At 32.7% G+C, this 20,660-nt stretch overlaps 1 protein-coding gene across 1 annotated transcript in view; it reads right to left on the bottom strand.

The window, feature by feature from the left end:
* Positions 1-8,224: 8,224 nt before the first annotated feature.
* The window catches only part of LOC106462827 (latrophilin-like protein 1), a 29,992-nt gene continuing 17,556 nt past the window's right edge, over positions 8,225-20,660 (bottom strand). The window contains exons 5-10 of the mRNA XM_013922793.2: positions 16,401-16,618; positions 14,367-14,433; positions 12,724-12,809; positions 12,216-12,345; positions 11,474-11,515; positions 8,225-8,907 (exon numbers count right to left, since the gene is read on the bottom strand). Of these exons, the coding sequence (XP_013778247.2) occupies positions 8,734-8,907; positions 11,474-11,515; positions 12,216-12,345; positions 12,724-12,809; positions 14,367-14,433; positions 16,401-16,618 (717 nt within the window). The 3' untranslated portion in view covers positions 8,225-8,733. The remainder of the gene's footprint in view (positions 8,908-11,473; positions 11,516-12,215; positions 12,346-12,723; positions 12,810-14,366; positions 14,434-16,400; positions 16,619-20,660) is intronic.

The following is a 20,660-nucleotide window of genomic DNA, read 5'->3' as shown; positions in this document are numbered from 1 at the left end:
AAAGAACGAAAACTAAATAGATGAGAGATAAATAAGTAATAATACTTTGTTTTCTTACTACGTCGAAAGAAATAAATTAGTAGCGTATCTATAGTATATTAACTATATATATATATATATATATATATATATGATAATGATGAAGATTTGTTTATATAGATGGCAGTTTTGATAGGAAAGAATGGGTTTAAAATGAACAAACAACACACACTTATATAAACTTACTGCAAAAACATCTTTAGGGAAGAATTACGAAGTTTATACATATAATGCTGACAAGGATAGAAAGCTCTCGATTTTCGAAAATGAATGATTATTGGAAACAGCATTAGTGATATACTGACTATGTGAAACAGTTCAGCTCACTTGATGGTGTTCATATTTACTGTGGTCTAATATGCTGAAGAAATGGAAGGTCAATGGACTCAGTGATGTGAAATCAGTCACCCAAACTTAATGAATCCTTGGTCTGTGGGCCAGAACTTCCGCTATTCTGCTGGAACGCCAGAACTTCCTCTGTGCTGCTGGAAGAGCTTTCAGCCCATGATCAGCTAATCACAATTGTAAAAAATAAGAAAAAGTATAGCTTTTTATCATAGGATGGTTTTACCATCCTCGAAGTTTCTATAGTTAAAGAATTAAAACTGGTATTTGTTTTACCAAATTTGACTCAGAGCTTTTCGAGCCGACTCTTCAGCTTAGTTAAAAGTCATGCTCAATTCTGTTTTGATTATTCAGTGAATTGAAAATTCAAAGTTGAGTTTTCGAAGCGTGATAGCTTTTTTGTTAAAGTGTAATTGCTCAGCATGTTATTTCTGGTTCGAATCCCGCCTAGTCTTAGTTTTCACTTCACTAACAAAGCCCGATATACTGAATTACGATGTTTTGAGAATACTTGTTCCAGAAAAGAAACTGTTACAATTAGAAGTTCAGGATTACTGACAACTCCCGAAATGAATATGACTGGCTTTATTTTATGAAAAACGTATTTCATTTTTCATAAAGTTTTATACAGAAAAAAACAAAAAAAAAAAACAATTCAAGCCGAGTAATAAACGTTGGTTCGAGCTGGCTGTAGTATTTTTTTTTATTAATAATTGTAATTTTATATAATAATATACAAGCCACGTTGAAGTGTTTACAGCTTCGTCACAATTTATATTAATCAGTTCACAACAGACTTAAAAGTGTTCTCTTTTTTTTTGTCGGATAAAAATTGCCACTAGGAGGCATTTCAAGTGACATTTCAAATATTTCAATGTCTGCCAGTGTTCACCGCCAGGAGACTTTTCGTCATACCATAACTTGTCAGCTCATCTGTGTTAAATTTAATATTAAAACATTAAATGTATATGAAAGGTATACGTGTAGCAGATTGATTGGTAACTATTCGTGGTCAGTTGTAAGATAATTAAAGACTGTAACATCATTAAATATGTATGAAATTTTCTATTCTTTTAGAGTTAAGCAGATTTAAAAATAAAAAAACGTCACGTTTCCTAGTTTTTTCCCTGTCGTTACTTCTTAGTAAACACGTTATTTGGATGTTTAAAAACACTAGGTTTTTGATCATATTTTGTATGTTTTTTTTTTTATTAAAGTGTTTACACGTGCATAGCCTTGGATCGTTCAACCTATATTTTGTTACAACAACTGATTTTTGGATCTTAAATCTTAATGAATACATCTTAAACACTAGAAGACAGAAGCCACCAAACTATTGAACAATGCCTATCTATCTATCTATAATATTTGTAATGTCGCTGTGTTCAATGTTGTTACTTGTTTTACATTCCTTAAATGATTACTTTTCAATACTAATCGTTTCATAACGTTCACTTATCCACCAGAAAAGAATCGAGTGTAAAGAAAGAACGCCCCCTGAGAATACTGTGTTAGAGTAACCAGTAACAGTGATTAGTAACGTTAACAGTCAATACACGAACCATTACTCAGTTTTTATGAGTGCTTTGCCTTTTTTTTTTTTTCTGGGGTCTGACATTTTTATTATATAAGTTCTACTGTTCCTTATTTTACTTAATTTCCTGTTATCGATTGATTTTATTTTTGTTTACTGCCCATGAACACAACTCAGGGAAATGAATTATTTTTTTATATTAAGAAAGGGTATTATGTAAGCCTAACGTATCCGCATGGCTCTTGAACATTTTGATCGCCTCAAAAGAAAGCTCCGATAAAATATCTCGTACATAAAAAAAAATAAACTATATGATTAAAAAATTACTATTCTTCTTAAAAATAACAATAATAAACGGTTCTTTCTAAATGTATTAGGTTTTCATCACTGAATTATTCGTGACGTTTATTTTGCTCTACTGATTATATTATATATATATGTAAACTTGCACGTATATTAACGGTTCACCCGGATGATACTCTACGCACAATGAACTAAACGAAGCCAGGTCAGAGATCCCTATGGTTCAAGAATAGCCAGTGCTAGTTTTTAACTACGGACTAGAGAGAGGGACTTTAACTGGCAGCACCTGCCTCCTGAAGAAACCATTTTTAATCGAACATTGAGAATGACTGTCACTCTTATAACGTGAGGTATTTTTAAATGATAGCTACCATTCATAGTATATTTACCTAATTGTATGAAGATATTTTTCTTACTTCTTTTCTCATTCACAGATCTATAATTAGCATATATCGGCCACGTGCAAAACCAGAAAAGGAACGAAAGTGGAGAAGTGTATATATTTGTACAAAGAACACCGAGAAAAAAGTTTATGCATTTTGAAACTTTGTGTCTCAGTATATTTCTTGTTACAGTATCTGTGTATTTTATCACACAGTAAGCAAGACGTTGAAGGAATAAAATGCAAGTATTTATTTAATAAACTCCAGAGCAGCACCAGTTCAGAAATTGAACAAATGATCATTATTGACACTATTGTTTTGTTAATGAAAGACTTGGTAAGCCTTGTGAAACACAAAGTACAGCTGGTAGTCTAGAAGTCTGCGTAGCTTAAAACTGTCGGCGAGTTGCTGGACTTCAGCTCATGGCAGTCTTCATTCTTTCGAATTACAAATGGAGTTTAAATAAACATTTAATTAGAGTTTACTGAGTTCTAAAAATTTTATTCATATTCTGTTAACTGCATCTAAACAATTGTTTGTTTGTTTGTTTTGGAATTTCGCGCACAGCTACACGAGGGCTATCTGCGCTAGCCGTCCCTAATTTAGCAGTGTAAGACTAGAGGGAAGGCAGCTAGTCATCACCACCCACCGCCAACACTTGGGCTACTCTTTTACCAACGAATAGTGGGATTGACCGTCACATTATAACGCCGCATCTAAACAAAGACCATCTTTTTCTTTCAGCAAAGAGAGCTTCTAGAGCTAAACTGATTATGGAGTTAAAAAACGTGATGTTTAAGCCTGTGTAGCTTACTAAAATTACAACTAACAACTTTACTAAAATAATGTAAGACAAAATAGAATATTTAAAATTGCAAATATATGTATATATATATATATTTGTAGATTGTAGATATTTTATGGGACTGGACCATTGCTCTTATAACGCATCTGTGCTTCGAAGTGCTGAACACTTTCTTGTGGTAACGGAACGCGAACTTCGAACTCCCGGATTCATTGTCCACACTCAAACCAGTAGGTCGCGTATGTTTCATTTCACGTCAAAAGACAAAATAATTGAGGTATTTGTATTAATCAATGAGATATATATTGAGTTGTGTATTTAATCATTGAGAGATATATATATTGAGTTATGTATTAATCATTGAGATTACGATGGTTGTGGAAATTCGGAGGGAACGGATCTATTAGAAAACGAAGTAAAATATGGTAGAGCTACGAAAAATAAAAGATGAGGAACCGTCAGGAAAATATACAGCCATAAGGCCATTGTGTAACATCAGTAAAGAAGCTCTCTTCTGTTTCGTAAGGGTTAAATGCTTGTCCGTGCAGCTCCTGGAATTGTCAACCAGCACTCAACTCAGCAATGTTTACCGGAACTTTTACGCCGTTATGATAATACCATCCTCTCGCTAAAGGATATATTGAACATTTTTAGTGTTGTTTTAAGAAGAGATTTAATTGAGTAAGATACTACTCAATGCTTTTCACGCAGATTTCAAGTACATTTTTCAAAATATGAAATAACTTAAGTAACATAACAGCATTTTTAAGAACACAAAAATATGAATAACTGTAGTTAGACTGCAAAATCAGCTACGGGAGAAGTCTACTATACTTTAGGGTTTAGTGAAGGGGAAATACTGTTATATAAACAAGGGTTAGAAAAGGAGAAATACTATATAATATTAGGGGCTGAGAAAGGAGAAAGAATTATATGCGAGTTACCAAAAGGCCTACATTGAACTTTCTAGAAATATACAAAATTTGAAAAAATTAGATATATCGATTACTTAATATTAGCAGTTCAAAATTTGAAAGTTGTGGTTTAAACGCCGAAAACTGGCGAAACTTAACAAGGCAATAGGACTGAGATATATGACAGAAATCACATAAACTGCAGATGTTATTTTTCCCACATCCTTCTTAATTTCAGAATTTCGTATTCGAAATCAGAGTGATGTAAAAAATAGCATTTCAGGTTTATCTTTTGTCACCCAAAAGTGAATGTCCAAGAAATCGTCAATTGTTTTTGTCAAGTACAGAATCATCTCAAAATAACAAAATGTTGCAGTTTACCGTTAAACGTATTCGTTTATCTGAAGAACACTGAGAGTTAATACGTGATTCTTCTAGTTTATTCTAAAGGATATTCAGTTCTCGACACATATATTCCAGGAAACACATTAAAGTGGGATGTAAAACATACAGTCCCTGTTTACAACACCATTCTTATGCATCACAAACAGCCTACCCAATTATAATCATGCTAAATAAAGTTGAAAACTGAGGTTTTCAGGGAATGACATATGTATATCATATCTCTGCACTTTCTCTAGCCATATACACTCGTATACATAAATTTACGATACTGCATGCAGCACTCAACACAAACCATCTAGGATTCTGACGTAATAAATATGTATATCAACACATAAGAGGGAGGTTATCTCTTCTATCTTGTTTTATTACACTCAGGAACTTCTAAAGACGAGAATAAAACATCGTGGCAAACACCATGCTTTAGTGTAATAAATATTTAGAACGTAGGAAAGTCTTACCAGAGCAATTAGACACTGTTTACCGAGACATCCAGTATATTCAAGAAATAACATATTGTGATTGTTTGTTTAGAATTAAGCACAAAGCTACACAATGGGCTATCTGTGCTCTGCCCGCCACGGGTATCGAAACCCAGTTTCTAGCGTTGTAAGTCCGCAGACATTCCGCTGTGCCACTGGGGGTCAACATATTATGTAAACATATGCATGGCACAAGCACATGGTGGTTAACTAGTGATGGAAAAATATACGTTTAGGATATTAGTAACGTCTTTATTGTTCATTTCCTCATACATGAAGTACTCCTCCAAAGAATAATAAGGAACAATCAATAATAAACACAAGAGAGTTTTCGTTAATTTCTCTAGTTATCTAGAAAACATGGCGCTGAAACATTACTATTTTAAATTATCCGAATCAGTTTTCAAGATGTATAAGTTGTCCCTAAAAGGTTTTGTACAATGAGTCTTTTGGAAAAAAAAAATATTTTTGTCAAATCTCACATTTTGCACCAATAAATAGCTCAGGTAAGTTAACATATCAGTAATGCTCTATATGGTGTCAATTCTTTATGTCCATAAGTGTTTCTACCAATCTTTGTTTATCATTAGTATAATTGTGGATCAAAATATGTATAGATTTTTGATAAAACAATAGTTAAAGTTCACTTAGTCGGTAAATTTCTGCGTGATGTAATACGAGGGACAAAGGGAAAATGTTTGGAATAAAACGTACAATACACTTGTTTGTCAGAACTAAGTCGATACAATATAACTGTATGTTGAAAGTGTCCTTCAAGATGGAACCCGGAACGTCTCTGGCCGAAATGACTAATGTATACCTTAACCTTTTCTACACTTTGTTGTATTACTTAAGAAATATAGAATATTTTTACAAATATTTTGAAATATTAAAAGAAACAGTAGTGAATTAGTTTAGAAATAACTGTTCTATTTATTTACTTTAAAATATAAAAATGCTTTTACCTTGATGTAACAGCATCATGTAGGAATCATAAAAAGAAATTCATTTTTATGTAAACTTGTAAATTTCTATTAATTAGCTGCTTTTTAACTCTTGTTGAGGAAAGAATGTAATTAACAAGCTTACAATTACCATTGTTCTCATATTTAATACTTAACCTATATGGCAACACATTTTTGTAAAGAAACATAATCTAAATTTAGAAAAAAAAATCACTCCTCACTTGAGCGTTTTGATTAACTTGGTTTATTTATTTTTTCAGGATTACTAATACTCTAGTAATGATACCAAACTGAACAATAATTTTACTGATTATTTCCGATCTTTTATTCACTAAGGTTTAAGAATATAAGTTTCAATAATGACTCAATGGTGCATTTACCATGTGTTCTCGAAAACAGTTTTGTGTATACAGACAACCTATCAAATGAACTCCTCACGATGGATCATCTTGGTCCACATAAACCATTCATCACATAATTGTACCATGAGAATAAATTTGGATTACAAGCACTATCTATCACCTGATGACCATAGTGGACTATACAAACCAACTGATTATATCATGAGGATAATAATTAACTATACAAACCACCCATTACATGATCATATCATGAGAATTAATTTGGATTACACAAACTGTACATCAAATGAGAATCATAGTAGACTATACAAACTGCCCATCACATGATCATCATTTTGAGTTACACAAACTATCCATCACATGATGTCCCATCTTAATTATCCTGGACTATTCAAATCACCCGTTACATGAAGATCATCTTGGACTATACAAACTACCCATCACATAATGTCCCATCTTAATTATCTTGGACTATACAAACCACCTGTTACACGAAGATCATCTTGGACTATACAAACTACCCATCACATGATGCCTCATCTTAATTATCTTGGACTATACAAACCGCCCATGACATGATCATCATTTTGAGTTACACAAACTATCCATCACACGATGTCCCATCTTAATTATCCTGGAGTATTCAAACCACCCGTTACATGAAGATCATCTTGGACTATACAAACTACCCATCACATAATGTCCCATCTTAATTATCTTGGACTATACAAACCACCCATTACATGAAGATCATCTTGGACTATACAAACTACCCATCACATGATGTCCCGTCTTAATTATCTTGGACTATACAAACCACCCATTACACGAAGATCATCTTGGACTATACAAACTACCCATCATATGATGTCCCATCTTAATTATCTTGGACTATACAAACCACCCATTACACAAAGATCATCTTGGGCTATACAAACTACTCATCACGTGATGTCTCATCATGATTATCCTGGACTGTACAAACCACCCGTTACAGGAGGATCATCTTGGAGTATACAAACTACCCATCACATGTTGTGTTCATGAGAATTATTTGGGCTACATAACTTATCACGGGATCGTGTGAAGCGTGGGCTAAGATATTACACATTGAATGATCAGGATTTTAGAATAATATTAGGCTACACAAGTCACCTAATGTATGATTCTGATTAGTTACACATACCACCCATTTCATGATCTTAGGTTTACTTTACGGTTAGAAAAACATTGCTTTATAAAGGTTTTACTGTTTTAGTATCAGTCGTTAACCAGAAAAAGTTTCAGGTTAACTAAAGATTTAGATTGCTTGTTCAATCTGAAAGCTTATGGAAAATCTTTATCTGGAAGCATTTTTCGAAATATTTAATAGAATGGTTAGTAAAACAGTAGGTTCCTGATTGTTTACTTGTTGTTAAACACAAAACTCCCCAATGGACTATTTGCGCTGTGCTTACCACGGATATCAAAACTCGGTTTGAGCGTTATAAGTCTTCAGACTTACCGCTGATCCACTAGCGGTGGATGTCGGGTAGTGGGCTTGTTTATAAAAAAAATATGTTAAACCCAGAACGTCTAAATAATTTTCATAAGCATTTGTGTAGTGACCATACCATGATATCAAACTGGGGGTCAGTTAGGTGAATGAAAAATTGTTATTTCTAGCAAGGAAAAATGAACAAAATAAATATAAACTATGGTATACTTTTTAATCCACTTCAATAAAAGATAACATGACATTTGCTCTCTATGAAAGATTAGTTTTACGTATTATGTACACCATATCTATCCTTAGAGAACAATACTGCACTCAGAAAATTACTTAAAAATACTGACACTTTTTATCAAGTCTCTACTCAGTGTGTAATAAGTTAGATTTACCAACGTATTGTATTAGTGAATATATGATACACGCGTCAAAACATAAATAACAATAACAGAAGTATCACATTTTTTGGACTGGAGAAAAAGGATTTCATACAATCTGAAACAGATTTACAAACATAAATGTGAAATACAACTCTTACAGGTGTAAATTATCAGTAATGTCTGAAACTTGGATATTTAAGGCGTGGAAATGGATCTACTAAGCCTACTTTCAAATGATACGCTATTTTCGATAAACCATATATATATATACATATCAATGTTTGAGTTTCCTTCACTTTAAGAATATAGATATCTGAAGTATTCTCTCATTTATAAGATACTGTGGATTTCATTGGACGAGTCGGGCAAAAGCGGGTAGGAGTCGTTATACCGACAGCTCTCTCGTTCATGTCTCGTGCTGAAGGAACTCCGCTTCATCCTAACGGACGACATTCGGCGAATTTTACCTCTCCTCCTGATCGTTTCCCTACACGCTCTCTGGAGCTGTGTGAAATCATATAACAGAAACATGTATAAGTTTCCACGTTCTATGTTCAAATACATAGAGCTTTGCAGATACATACAAGAATAAAAATACTGGATATATTCAAGCATAAACAAAACTGGATCCATTCAAGTATACAAGAATACAAAACTGGATCCATGCAAGTATATAAGAATACTAAACTGGGTGCATACAAGCATAAAAGCTTGATCCATGCAAGTATACAAGAATACAAAACTGGATGCATACAAATACACAAGAATAAAAAACTGGATCCATGCAAGTATACAAAAATAAAAAACTGGATACATACAAGCACACAAGAATAAAAAACTAGATGTATGCAAACATACAAGAATGAAAAATTGGATGCAAGTAAAAAAAAAATAACTGTTTCATAGGTCGTCCAGATAAACCTATAGGATTTTCTTCGGATTGAAATAATTATATATTTCTAGATAAGATATATAACTATATCGGTTCTAGATCATTTTATTGGTGTATTGATGATAAGGAATTTGTGAAGAAACGTTTCATGAACAAAATCAAATATTATAAGTAATGATTATGGTATTCAAAGAAACTTACATTTCGCCATCAGTAATGCTTGATTTTAAGGCTCAAGTTACCTATGAAACATGCCTAACTTTTACCACACATAGTATCTAGTTCTAGAGTTCGAGGGTTGCCTGCAGTTTTAATATAAAAGTGTACAAGTTTACGTTAGGTAAACTCGTATCATGACCAGTATCTGCTGTGTCGACAACTTTCAGCTCAGTGTTCGGAGATACAGAGTGTTATGCAACTGGACTTTTTGAAACTTTATCTCAGGAAATGTTGGTGTACTTTTCGATTTTACGAGATTTCAGTTTCGGAGAGTTTGAAAAATCAAGAATAATTTTGCACTAAAAATACTAAAAAAACATACAGATAACAGTGACTTGTAAAATAAGGATATCCAAAATAATCCAAACTCATAAGAATAACAGCATATACGAAATTACTTGAAGTTAACAACTAGTGTTTGTGCAGTACGTAAGCAAGGCATATTCTTTTCTTTCTTTAATTTAATCCTCATTAAAAGTATTGGTTAGACTGTTTAATATATGTAGTTTTATCATTTTTCTTTTATTATAGAGGTTATTGTGCATTGTTATCACATTATATGGATTTAAGGCTAACCTAAGTCTCCTAAGCTAGCAGAACTTTGGGAGATATTATTGGGTTTTAGGCCGAAAACATCGTTGAAAGCGAGGGTAAACAATTGACGAAACTATGCATTATAAGCAATAACGTAAGAACAATATATCGTATTAGCTATATTCATTTCTGGGTTAATTTTTATTTGTATTTTTGATCTATGTGCATAACTCCCTTTAGAGAAGATTAATATTAATTTCACAAGGGTAACAATAACAATATATAAAATGATTAAACTTTCTAATATCCACGATAATCCAAACTCATAAAAATAACAGCATCTAGGTTAATCTTACATCGATAGCATTTGAAAACATCTAAAGTATTTGTATTATAGCACTAGTGGGATAACACTGCCATGTTAACATTGACAACGTCCAGAATTTCCCTCTATAAGGAAGAATAGCAACATCTAGAACAAACTTCTGTTAGTAACAATAATGAAAAATACAATACAAACTTGTACTAAGAACAATGACAACATCCGAAATAATCTCTTGTTAGTAACAATAATGAAATATACAATATAATATTGTACTAAGAACAATGATAACATCCAAAATAATCTCTTATTAGTAACAATAATGAAAAATACAATATAATCCTGTACTAAGAACAATGACAACATCCGAAATAATCTCCTGTTAGTAACAATAACGAAAAATACAATATAATATTGTACTAAGAACAATGACAACATCCAAAATAATATGTTATCAGTCACAATAATGAAAAATACAATATAATCTTTTATTAAGTACAATAACAACATCGAGAATAATCTTTAAATATAGGGTAAACAGGACCTAGAACAATCCTGTATTGTATTAGTAACAGAGGTAAAACCGAGGAGAAACAACAGCACTATCTAATCAAGTACAATTAATTATGATCACTCTTCGCCGGCTTATGAAAGAAGATCACTCCATAACGCTATATTCTTACAAAGTGAAGTATAGAAGAGTTAATTAATTAATTGAGTAGTTAAGCTTTTGGCTTAAAAATTAACTTATTTCCATATTTTTGTTCAGTTGCATTTCTTAATACACAATTTCAAAAACAACATCTCTATGTCTGAAATAACATGGCGTTAGTGTCTTCGCTATTATCCTCAATCAATAAATGAAAAATGAAAGAAACGGATAAATAGTTTGTTTGAAGTTAAGCACAAAACTACACGATGGGCTATGCGTGCATTGCCCACCACGAGTATCGAAGCCCGGTTTCTAGCGTTGTAAGATATACCGATGTGCCTCTGGGGTTCAGCCAAAAAGCTTCAAGCCTTTAATTAAACATGCATTGCCAAACTGTATAATAAACAAATATGTTAGTGGGGAATAAATATATATATATATAACTTCTTACCTTTGGATTAAGAGCACAGAAAAACAGGAAAATTAAGATCCCCTACAGTAACAAAAATATGAAATTACAGAGGGTAAAATGTTGAATAGCACAATATTCAAAAGGAGCATTAAAAACATTTGAATGCATATAGGAATATGAATCTAGATAAGGAACATTCATTTACTCTGATAGACAACAGATACGTTCTACGTGTTCAAACGGAGACATTTTATGTTTGGTAGGAAAATAAACTGAAGTGTTAATCACACACTACTGAAGTCAGAAAAACAGATTTGATGTGATGTTTGTGTAGTTGACCGGATAAAGTTTCCATCACATACTTTGACTTAACTTTTCAAAGAAAACATAGATCAGTGGCGAAGAAGAAATCACTGATTTACACAAACAAAGGTACAAGTGATGGTTGGTTCAAATATATAACAGAAGAAGACAGCTAGCGTAGTTAAAATAAACCGTTTGATTAATTACTGTACAGATCCCAAAAATTGATAGAAGAATTTTAGTTGTAAATATAGTTAGAATAAAAAATTGCAATTATCTATTAAAATTCACAATAAAGGAAGGTCACTAGTAGAAGTGACCGTTGGTTTAAAGATAGGATTCATAAAGAAACAATCGTTGGTTGGAATACAAAAGGATTTAGAAGAAACTGGAGAATTAAAGAAACCAACAAACGTAAAACTATTTTCATGTATGATTATAGGTATAATCTTGCGGTACAAGTATAAAATAGACGTACTTGAAGACTGTTGGTTAAGGCAAAAATGTAATGGAACATGGTAGTGAAGACGTCTTCGAAAGCCAAAACACTGAAGAACCAATTGACGAAAAAATATGGAAGGATGACCATTCCTGTTCGAAGAGAAAAACTAAAAAAAAACAAACAAAAACGTAAAATAAAAGCGTTTTGTTTTGCTATGTTTTGACTTCTTACCTTGTCATCTAATTTAAAGACATCTCAATCACTGTAATTAAAGATAATAAAAAGCTATACAAAGGTTCTCAATGGCGATGTTTGTGGTATTGTAGTTTTAAGCTACAGAGTGAGGTTGGTAATTTGAAAAGGAAACTCCTCGTAAAATTTTCAATTCTTTTTTATGAAATGCTGAATTTATTTGACACCGTGTTTAATAAGTACTGCACGAACAGGAAAAGACGGCTTTGGAATAAATAATGTTATGGAACATACAAGTCTAAACGTGAATCTCTAATTTACTATTTTTCCTTGCACAGCAACTCGATCTTACCGGATTCTATCGATCTCATTTTTCGGCGTCACTGAACGTAAGGCAAAGAACCTTTTCATGGAAGCCAAGATGAAGACCGTGTTCAGCTGGAAGAGACGAGACAAAGCAAATTACTTTGTATGTTGCGCACCTAACGGTTAAAAATGTAACTTTATTTTCCTTTCTTTTTTTTAATCAGAGCAGAGACCCCGAGCACGACAGTGAGAATATACTTATCGCCAACACGAATTAAGTGTAGATTCTTGACATCTGTGAGTTTACGTGCATAATAAAATTCCACGCTGAAAGACAAAATGAATTCAAGATCCAATATCTTCTGTTACAACGCAAACCTTACCTCTAAAAAAGATGAAATATAAAAAAAAAGTTAGTAAATTTTCTTACCCTGTTTTGGTAAGAAAGTTTCATTCTAGAATGAAATCGTGGATAAAATTGTATTAATAACGAAATATTTAAAGGGAACCTAAAGTTTGCAAGTCGTACGAAACATTTAAATATCTTTTTACAATCATAACTGTTTGTGGGTCGGAACCTTGTATGACTTGCTCCATGAATTTACTAAACAACAGGTTTTGCCGATATATTGTCACTGATTGTAGTATGATAGCTCTTCATACATGGTGTAAATGAATAAAAAATATAAACACAAAGATAATAGCATGTTTTCTATGTTCAACTAAATAATGACGATTTATTTTGACGTCAAGGGGACATATATGATAATTCTTTTTCTATGTGACAAACAGAATAGTTACACTGTATATCTCGTATTAATTATGAATGTAAAATGAGTTACGTACGCTTACAAATCACCTTCTGCAATAAACAATTTCGTAATAATCCTACAAAACAGTCAGGAAGCAAATAATTTCTTTGCCAGAGAGAATTATTGTAATTAATATTTGAAACGACGGTCTTATCAGTACATTATCAAAGACCCGCCAAACACTTGCGATCAAATTAGTGTTAGTTAAGCCTTTATTAAGCACGGCCTATATTCTATAGAGACATAAAGTAACACTGTAATTTGTTTACGTTTTTTGCTTTAGTTTAGTTAGGGATAAATTTTACCGTACTTAATCCTATTAATAAATACACTTATAATGTTATTCTACGACATGATGTTAGACCATTTTAAAAACTTAAATAAGCTTTTAATACGTTGTTGTGTAAAACGTCTACTAATGTATATTTACATCCGCCTTTTGTTAATATGCGTTTAAAACGTTTTCTGGATAGACAAAACTAAATATCATTATAATGGATGTTAAAAGCTCTAAACGTTTGTCATGTTTGTTAGTAGATAGTTTCATTCCAATGGTAATTGGTTCTTATTTTTTTTTTTGAGTGGGATCTATTGGGCTTCATCATTACAAATATATATGTATCTATATACACACGCACACACATATATATGCACAGCTACTGCTACGTTCTATAACACATTATCGTAATTATTACAAATACTAAAACAAATATCTGCTTACTGTGTGGATAATATTTCATGTGGTTGATTTTAAATAATTTAAACTCAAAACCTTGTTTATTACCACAGGTACTAAAACTAATAATACACATGATTCTTTAAAGTCGTTAGTATTAAAGTATTGAAGTTATAAGAAAACAATAAATTCCAGACTTACCAGAAGCAGAAACACCATTGGAAGTACAAATGAAATTCCCATTCCGCCTTGGATCGTTAGCCAGCAGCTTGTGTGGAGATCAGCTATTGTAACTAAACCTATTACAGAACCTTAAATAATCTTCTAAGATACAGAAAGAATGGATATTTCATTGTGATGCTGAAACCAGTATTTTCTATTACATGTTTTACAGCTTGATTACAGGTGAAATGTAGAACATACAAGAATAAAACACCAAATTATTTAGATCTTAAGATCTCAATAAACACGACAAAAGTTAAATGTAAGGATAAATCTTTATGTTTATGTTAAAAAAGGCTACACGTTTTATATTCATGATTACCTTTAATGGCCCAGCGGATTAGAAATTGAAAGATTACCAGTTCGAAGTTCATCCGTTGTGTCCTTTTATTAAGGCATTTTACCAAAAATTATTTCCGTCTTGTCTGGACTAAAATGGGTAGCAGCTAAAAACTCGGGATTTAACAGTGATAGAATGGAAAACCATTCAGGTGTCTTGAGGAAATATTCTTATCTAGAAATAACGGCTGTATATATATGTGGCTGTAAGGCACGTATATAATTTACCTTAACTTTATAATAATTTCAGCCACAAAATACTGAAGTACAAAAGTACCCACGTTTAAAGTAAGCCCATTAATAATTAACGTTTAAAGTAAGTCCATTAATAATTAACGTTTAAAGTAAGTCCATTAATAATTATAAATAGATCATGGTAAAATATTTTGTTTCCCAAAAGACTCAACTGGAAAATACAGACGAAAGAAACTGGATGTATAGAATGTAGAAAAACGTTTCATTAGTTTTTTCATTGGTAAAAGTGTTTCCTCTCCACAAAGCTAATCTATTAGAATATTAATAGTTTTAATGATACACTTTTAGCATAAATTAATTATTCTTTTTAACATTCCTTTATTTAGTTTTTCGAATCATCGCGTATTATGCCCAATTTTTACTTACACACTAAGATACACGATGATTTACCCGTTCTATCAAATGCTTGACACACAAAGGAAGACCCTTCACTGGAGGTATTGATCAAATAATTTTCAGCAGAATCCTGGCAAAGATCCAGATAAAAAAGATACAACACATCTGTAAAACTCCTGCGGCGAAACTTTTAGACGGACTTATCTTTTTTCTTTATATTCTAGTTTGTTTTTTACGTCAGTGTATGTTTTATTTAGTTTGTTCGGTTGAGCTATGAGGTTACGTTTGTTCTTTATATCATTCGTTGATTAAATGAATGAAGTGGTTTGTGAGTGTCTAGACGTACAGCTTGTTGGTTGTCAAGATGCACACTATGATTAGTCGTTCCCGAAATAGTTATGTTAGACAGGGCTATTTTTGTATCAGACTAGCTTCTGATGTCACCATAAAGACAGTCTCTTATACTAGTAGAAAAAACAACAACAAAGAAACAAAAGATGAAGAACGAGACAATTATTTTTTCTTGAAAGGTATTTTACAAAGAGACAACAGAAGACGGTGTCGTCTTCTTGAAATTATTGTACTGACAAACAAAAATGGATATTGAGACAGTTGATTCTCCCTAAGAAGGATGTTTGCTAAGAAACAAAAGATGAAAAGAAAAATAAGACGGATCATGTTCTTCTTGAAATGGTTTTGCAAATATACAAAAGATGAAAATAGAAGGGAATTACTTTTTATAGAAATAATTATACAAAAAAAGATGACGAAAGGAGACACTTTCTTATTGTAGAAAGAGGGCTAAGAAAAGTTCAATACAGGAGATCATTTAAAGGTGTAGGGAGAATGGCTTTCTTGAAAGGAAAAATTTGTATTTTACAAAGAAACAATTCTATTTACAGAAGGTATTGTTACTTTTCGGGTATATCTACTGTAATATGGATTGAGAAAGTCTTGAGTTTTTATGTTTTGTTTTTAATCACGACGTGTAGAATCAACAACGTAGTATTCGTGGATTAAAATATTCACCCGATTTAATTGTATAAAACCAAAACTGAAACACATCGAAATAAAAGCACTTACTATTGGTTTGTTTCGTATCCTTTCGGATTAATGAGGTAGGAAGAAACAACAAAGCCTGCTGGGAGGAGCCAGGAGACGAGACAGTAGCCTAGAATTGTCCATGGTCTCTCTGATAATTGCCATAATTGTCTATAGATATGGACGACATAGCAGATGAGCCATAAACTCCCCACAAGGTGGACGTAGTGAAGCAGAAGGGCTACGGAAGAACACACAACCTGGAGAGGGAGTTAAAATAGTTAACTTCGAGATAACTGTGGTGTACAGTCCATCCCCCCCAAAAAAAAAACCAAAGAAAAATGTGCTATATGAGTTTAGAGATATATTTTGGTGACAAAATTTCGTAAATGCTCCCTAAACATATTTTGAGCCAAGACACGCTTATGTTTATACAATTTAGAAAAAAAAAGACTTCTGAAAGAGACACACGCTATCGATTTTGTTTTTTCAGTGATGTTACTCTTACGTTTTATTTGTGGATAGGCTCTTTTAAGCTCAGATAATAGTTTATCGATGGTCAATCAAAGAGTTCACAAGACAGAAAACATACAAAGGAAACATGTTTTACTGGGGATAGTGGCATTGACTTATACTTTAATCAATATTCTCGAAAATACAGCCTAATGATAACACAGCGACAACGAATAAAACTGAACCAATGTTAGCTTGCGATGAGGCTCCTCTGTGGCTCAGCAGTAAGTCTGTTGATTTATAAATCTAAAAATCAGGTTTCTATACCCGCGTTTAAATTTAATTCTTATTGATACCAAAGTTTAAATTTAATTCTTATTGATACCAAAGTTCAAATTTAATTCTTATTGATACCAAAGTTCAAATTTAATTCTTATTGATACCAAAGTTCAAATTTAATTCTTATTGATACCAAAGTTTAAATTTAATTCTTATTGATACCACCATTTGGCATACGCACTTTTATGTGACTCACTGTTATTCGAGTATTGTTAGAAACAAAAACACAAGCGGTCTAACATTAGTGAGAAAAATCACACAAGCATGCAGATGCTGCTTTTCCTCATTAATTAATTCATTAGGAATTTAAATAAGATGCACTTATAAATAGTATTTTATTTTTGTCCACCACATGTTACTGCCCAAGAGGCTTTTCGTTCGATACTACAACTTACTATCAGCTAGGGTAGACATACTCTTAGGCATCGAATATTTTGTACTGCATGTAAAATAGCCTTTTGGATAGAATTTTGTATTGGATAAAATCTGGCATTGAACGAAAAAACTTTTGGGAAGCGACATTGATTTTGAACGTCGAATACCGGCGAAGCAATGAAAATAACATTCCTAATACTAGTGTCACACTACACTACAGATGTTTTTTCTTTGTCTTACTCCACTTGAAATCAGGGGCATATAAAAACAACATTAAAAATATATTCTAGTCTGCTACAAATCACTGCTTCGGTTTATTTTCGTTTAGTACCAGAATTTATCCAATACGAAAGTCTATCCAAGCTGTAATTTTTTATGCTGTTCAAAATATCCAATTTCTATGATACACCAGCTGATAATGAGCTCTGATACTGAACAAAAAGCGTCATGGGCAGCAATGATAAGAGATAAAAAAATAAAATACTATTTTCATACATCTCTGGTACCAAATAGACTAAGAAAGAAAAAACAAAATAGCAATCTAGTGGGATTTTTGTCACTAATTTTAAGAATATTGGTTCCATTGCTTCGTCGGTTTTTGACTATTAAAATCGTAACATAAAAATACAAGTAATTCACATATCATTGTTTAACAATGCATCTTTTAATAAAGTATCGTTAATGGTTTCTACTATGTTTTTACTTTTGATTATCGAAATAAATATAATAGTGCTGTCTGTTTATGTCCATGTAACTACTTCGCAGGGTGTGGATGGATCTTCACCAAAATTGGTATAGAGGTTCGCTAGGTCCATAGAAATTTTAATTTTTGCATTTTGCGGTTTCTATGAGCGATTTTGTTTTTTCTTTTACTACTACTTTTCTCCCTGTAGATGGATCTTCACGAATTTGGTATGGAGGTTCATTAGGTCCATGGGGAGATACATGCAAATTTGCGTTTTCACATTTTGTATTGTGCAGCTTTTATGGGCGTTTTTGCGTTTTTACAATTACACATAAGGGAAGCAACTTTTCATGTCCTAACATAACCTTTCATTAATCATGAATTCACATAACTTCCGTTCAGGGTACGGGTACACCAGCTAGTTTTAAATAAAATTTATATGAATTAGGTTACAGATGACGTTACCCAAACTGGAATATCTTTAGCCTTTAGTAAATAAACGACAGTTTAGAGATAGAAAGTTATTATTTCACCAAAATATAGCGGAAAAAATATAGTGCTCTATTCACGGGGATATCTACATTACCTGAAGTTCAAACAATATAAGTATGTTGTTACATGATGGATGTAGTGATCCTCAGATTTTAACAATATGAGTATGTTGTCATATGACGGATGTTCTGATCCTCACATTATAACAATATGAGTATGTGTTTGCATGATGGATGTACAAATCCTCACATTATAAGTCTATGAGTATGTTGTTACATGACGTGCTGACCTTCAGATTTTAACAATATGAATATGTTGCTATATGATGGATGTGCTGATTATCCCATTCTAAGAATAAGAGTAGTGTTGTTACATGATTGATGTGCTGATCTTCAGATTTTAACAATATGAATATGTTGTTATATGATGGATGTGCTGATTATCTCATTCTAAGAATAAGATTAGTGTTGTTACATAACTGATGTGCTCAGTCTCACGTTTTAACAATACGAGTATGTCATATATTCGATTTTATTTATGCTTTGTATAATGCAAATATATCTATAATAATAAAAGGGCGTGCTGTGGGTTTGAGTGTGTGTGTGTGTGATATCGCCATAACTCCAAGAGGAAAGAACCTAGAAATGTGAAACATACTAAGTGGATACTGAGGGTGTGCACCTGGGTATTACTACTTATCCACGTGCGCGTGCATCTTTTTAATGAGGCTAGCTAGCGAAAAACCACATAGAAAAGAAGCAGTTCTTTCAATTATGTCGTCAAGAAATTAATGTCGCTTTTTTAGATGAAAAACCCTAACAACTTATACATCAAAACAAAACATTTATTAAATGAAATAGTCCCCATTCTTATCGATAATACTTTTACACAATATAATCATATTGTTAATGCCCTGATTAAAGAAATCACTTGGCTTTGAAGTAAAATACGTGTCGATGTTCTCTTTAACACCTTCCACATTTGCATATGTTTTCCCATTAAGATGGTATTGCAGCGGACGAAAAAGATGGTAATCTGATGGTGCCATATCTGGAGAATATGGTGGGTGGGGAGAACTTCCTAACCCAACTCCATAATCTTGTGTTGCGTCAAACCTGCCACATGTGGACGTGCAGTGTCGTTGAGAAGAATAACACTTTTACGGTTCACGAGTGAAGGGTTTTTCTGATGAGGGGTTTGATTTTAAACGTTCCAGTTGCTGGCTATAGATCTCTGCTTTGATAGTTCGCTGTGGATTGAGGAGTTCGAAATGAATTACTCCTTTGATGTTCTACCAAATGCAAAGCATCACTTTCTGTGGATGGAGTCCAGGTTTTGGGGTCGGAAGTGGTTTTCTGTCTATTGTTTTTGGCGTTTAATATTCGCATAGATAATCCATTTTCATCACCGGTGACAATTCTGTCCAAAAATGGTTCACGTGTATTACAGGCCAGAAGGGACGAAGCAACGTTCACACGTTGGAAACGATGATCATCGGAAAACGTCGTGAGGCACCCAAACACCTTCTTTATTGATTTTTCTTATATTCCTTAGATGTTTACGTATTGTTTCATGAGAGACATGCAATTTCAGGGCTATTTTACGAGTGTGTTGCCTTGGGTTAAATTCAACAAGCGTTTTTAGAACATCAAATCTCAATTCCAACATGTCGGCCTCTGATAGCACAGTTTTTAAGGCTAAAGTCGCCTAAACTAAATTTGCTGAACCATCGTTGACACTTATGAACGTTCAAATCATTTCCATAAACTTCTTTGATATTCTTTGTGGCTACAGAGGTGTTGTTTCCCTTCTTGCATCCAAGCAGCATTACATGCCGAATGTGTGTCTCGTCGTGTGCCATCACTATAAGAGATTTGAGTATACTAAAATTTTTACATTTTATAGGCTACACTTAAAGGGCGGGTTGGTTTACTTTTTAAAGGGGTGTTAGGTTTTTG

The sequence above is a fragment of the Limulus polyphemus genome, unplaced genomic scaffold (genome assembly GCF_000517525.1).
Source record: "Limulus polyphemus unplaced genomic scaffold, Limulus_polyphemus-2.1.2 Scaffold48, whole genome shotgun sequence".
NCBI lineage: Eukaryota > Metazoa > Arthropoda > Merostomata > Xiphosura > Limulidae > Limulus > Limulus polyphemus.
Note: the sequence above shows the minus strand (reverse complement) of the source record. Positions and strands in the feature narration are given on the sequence as shown.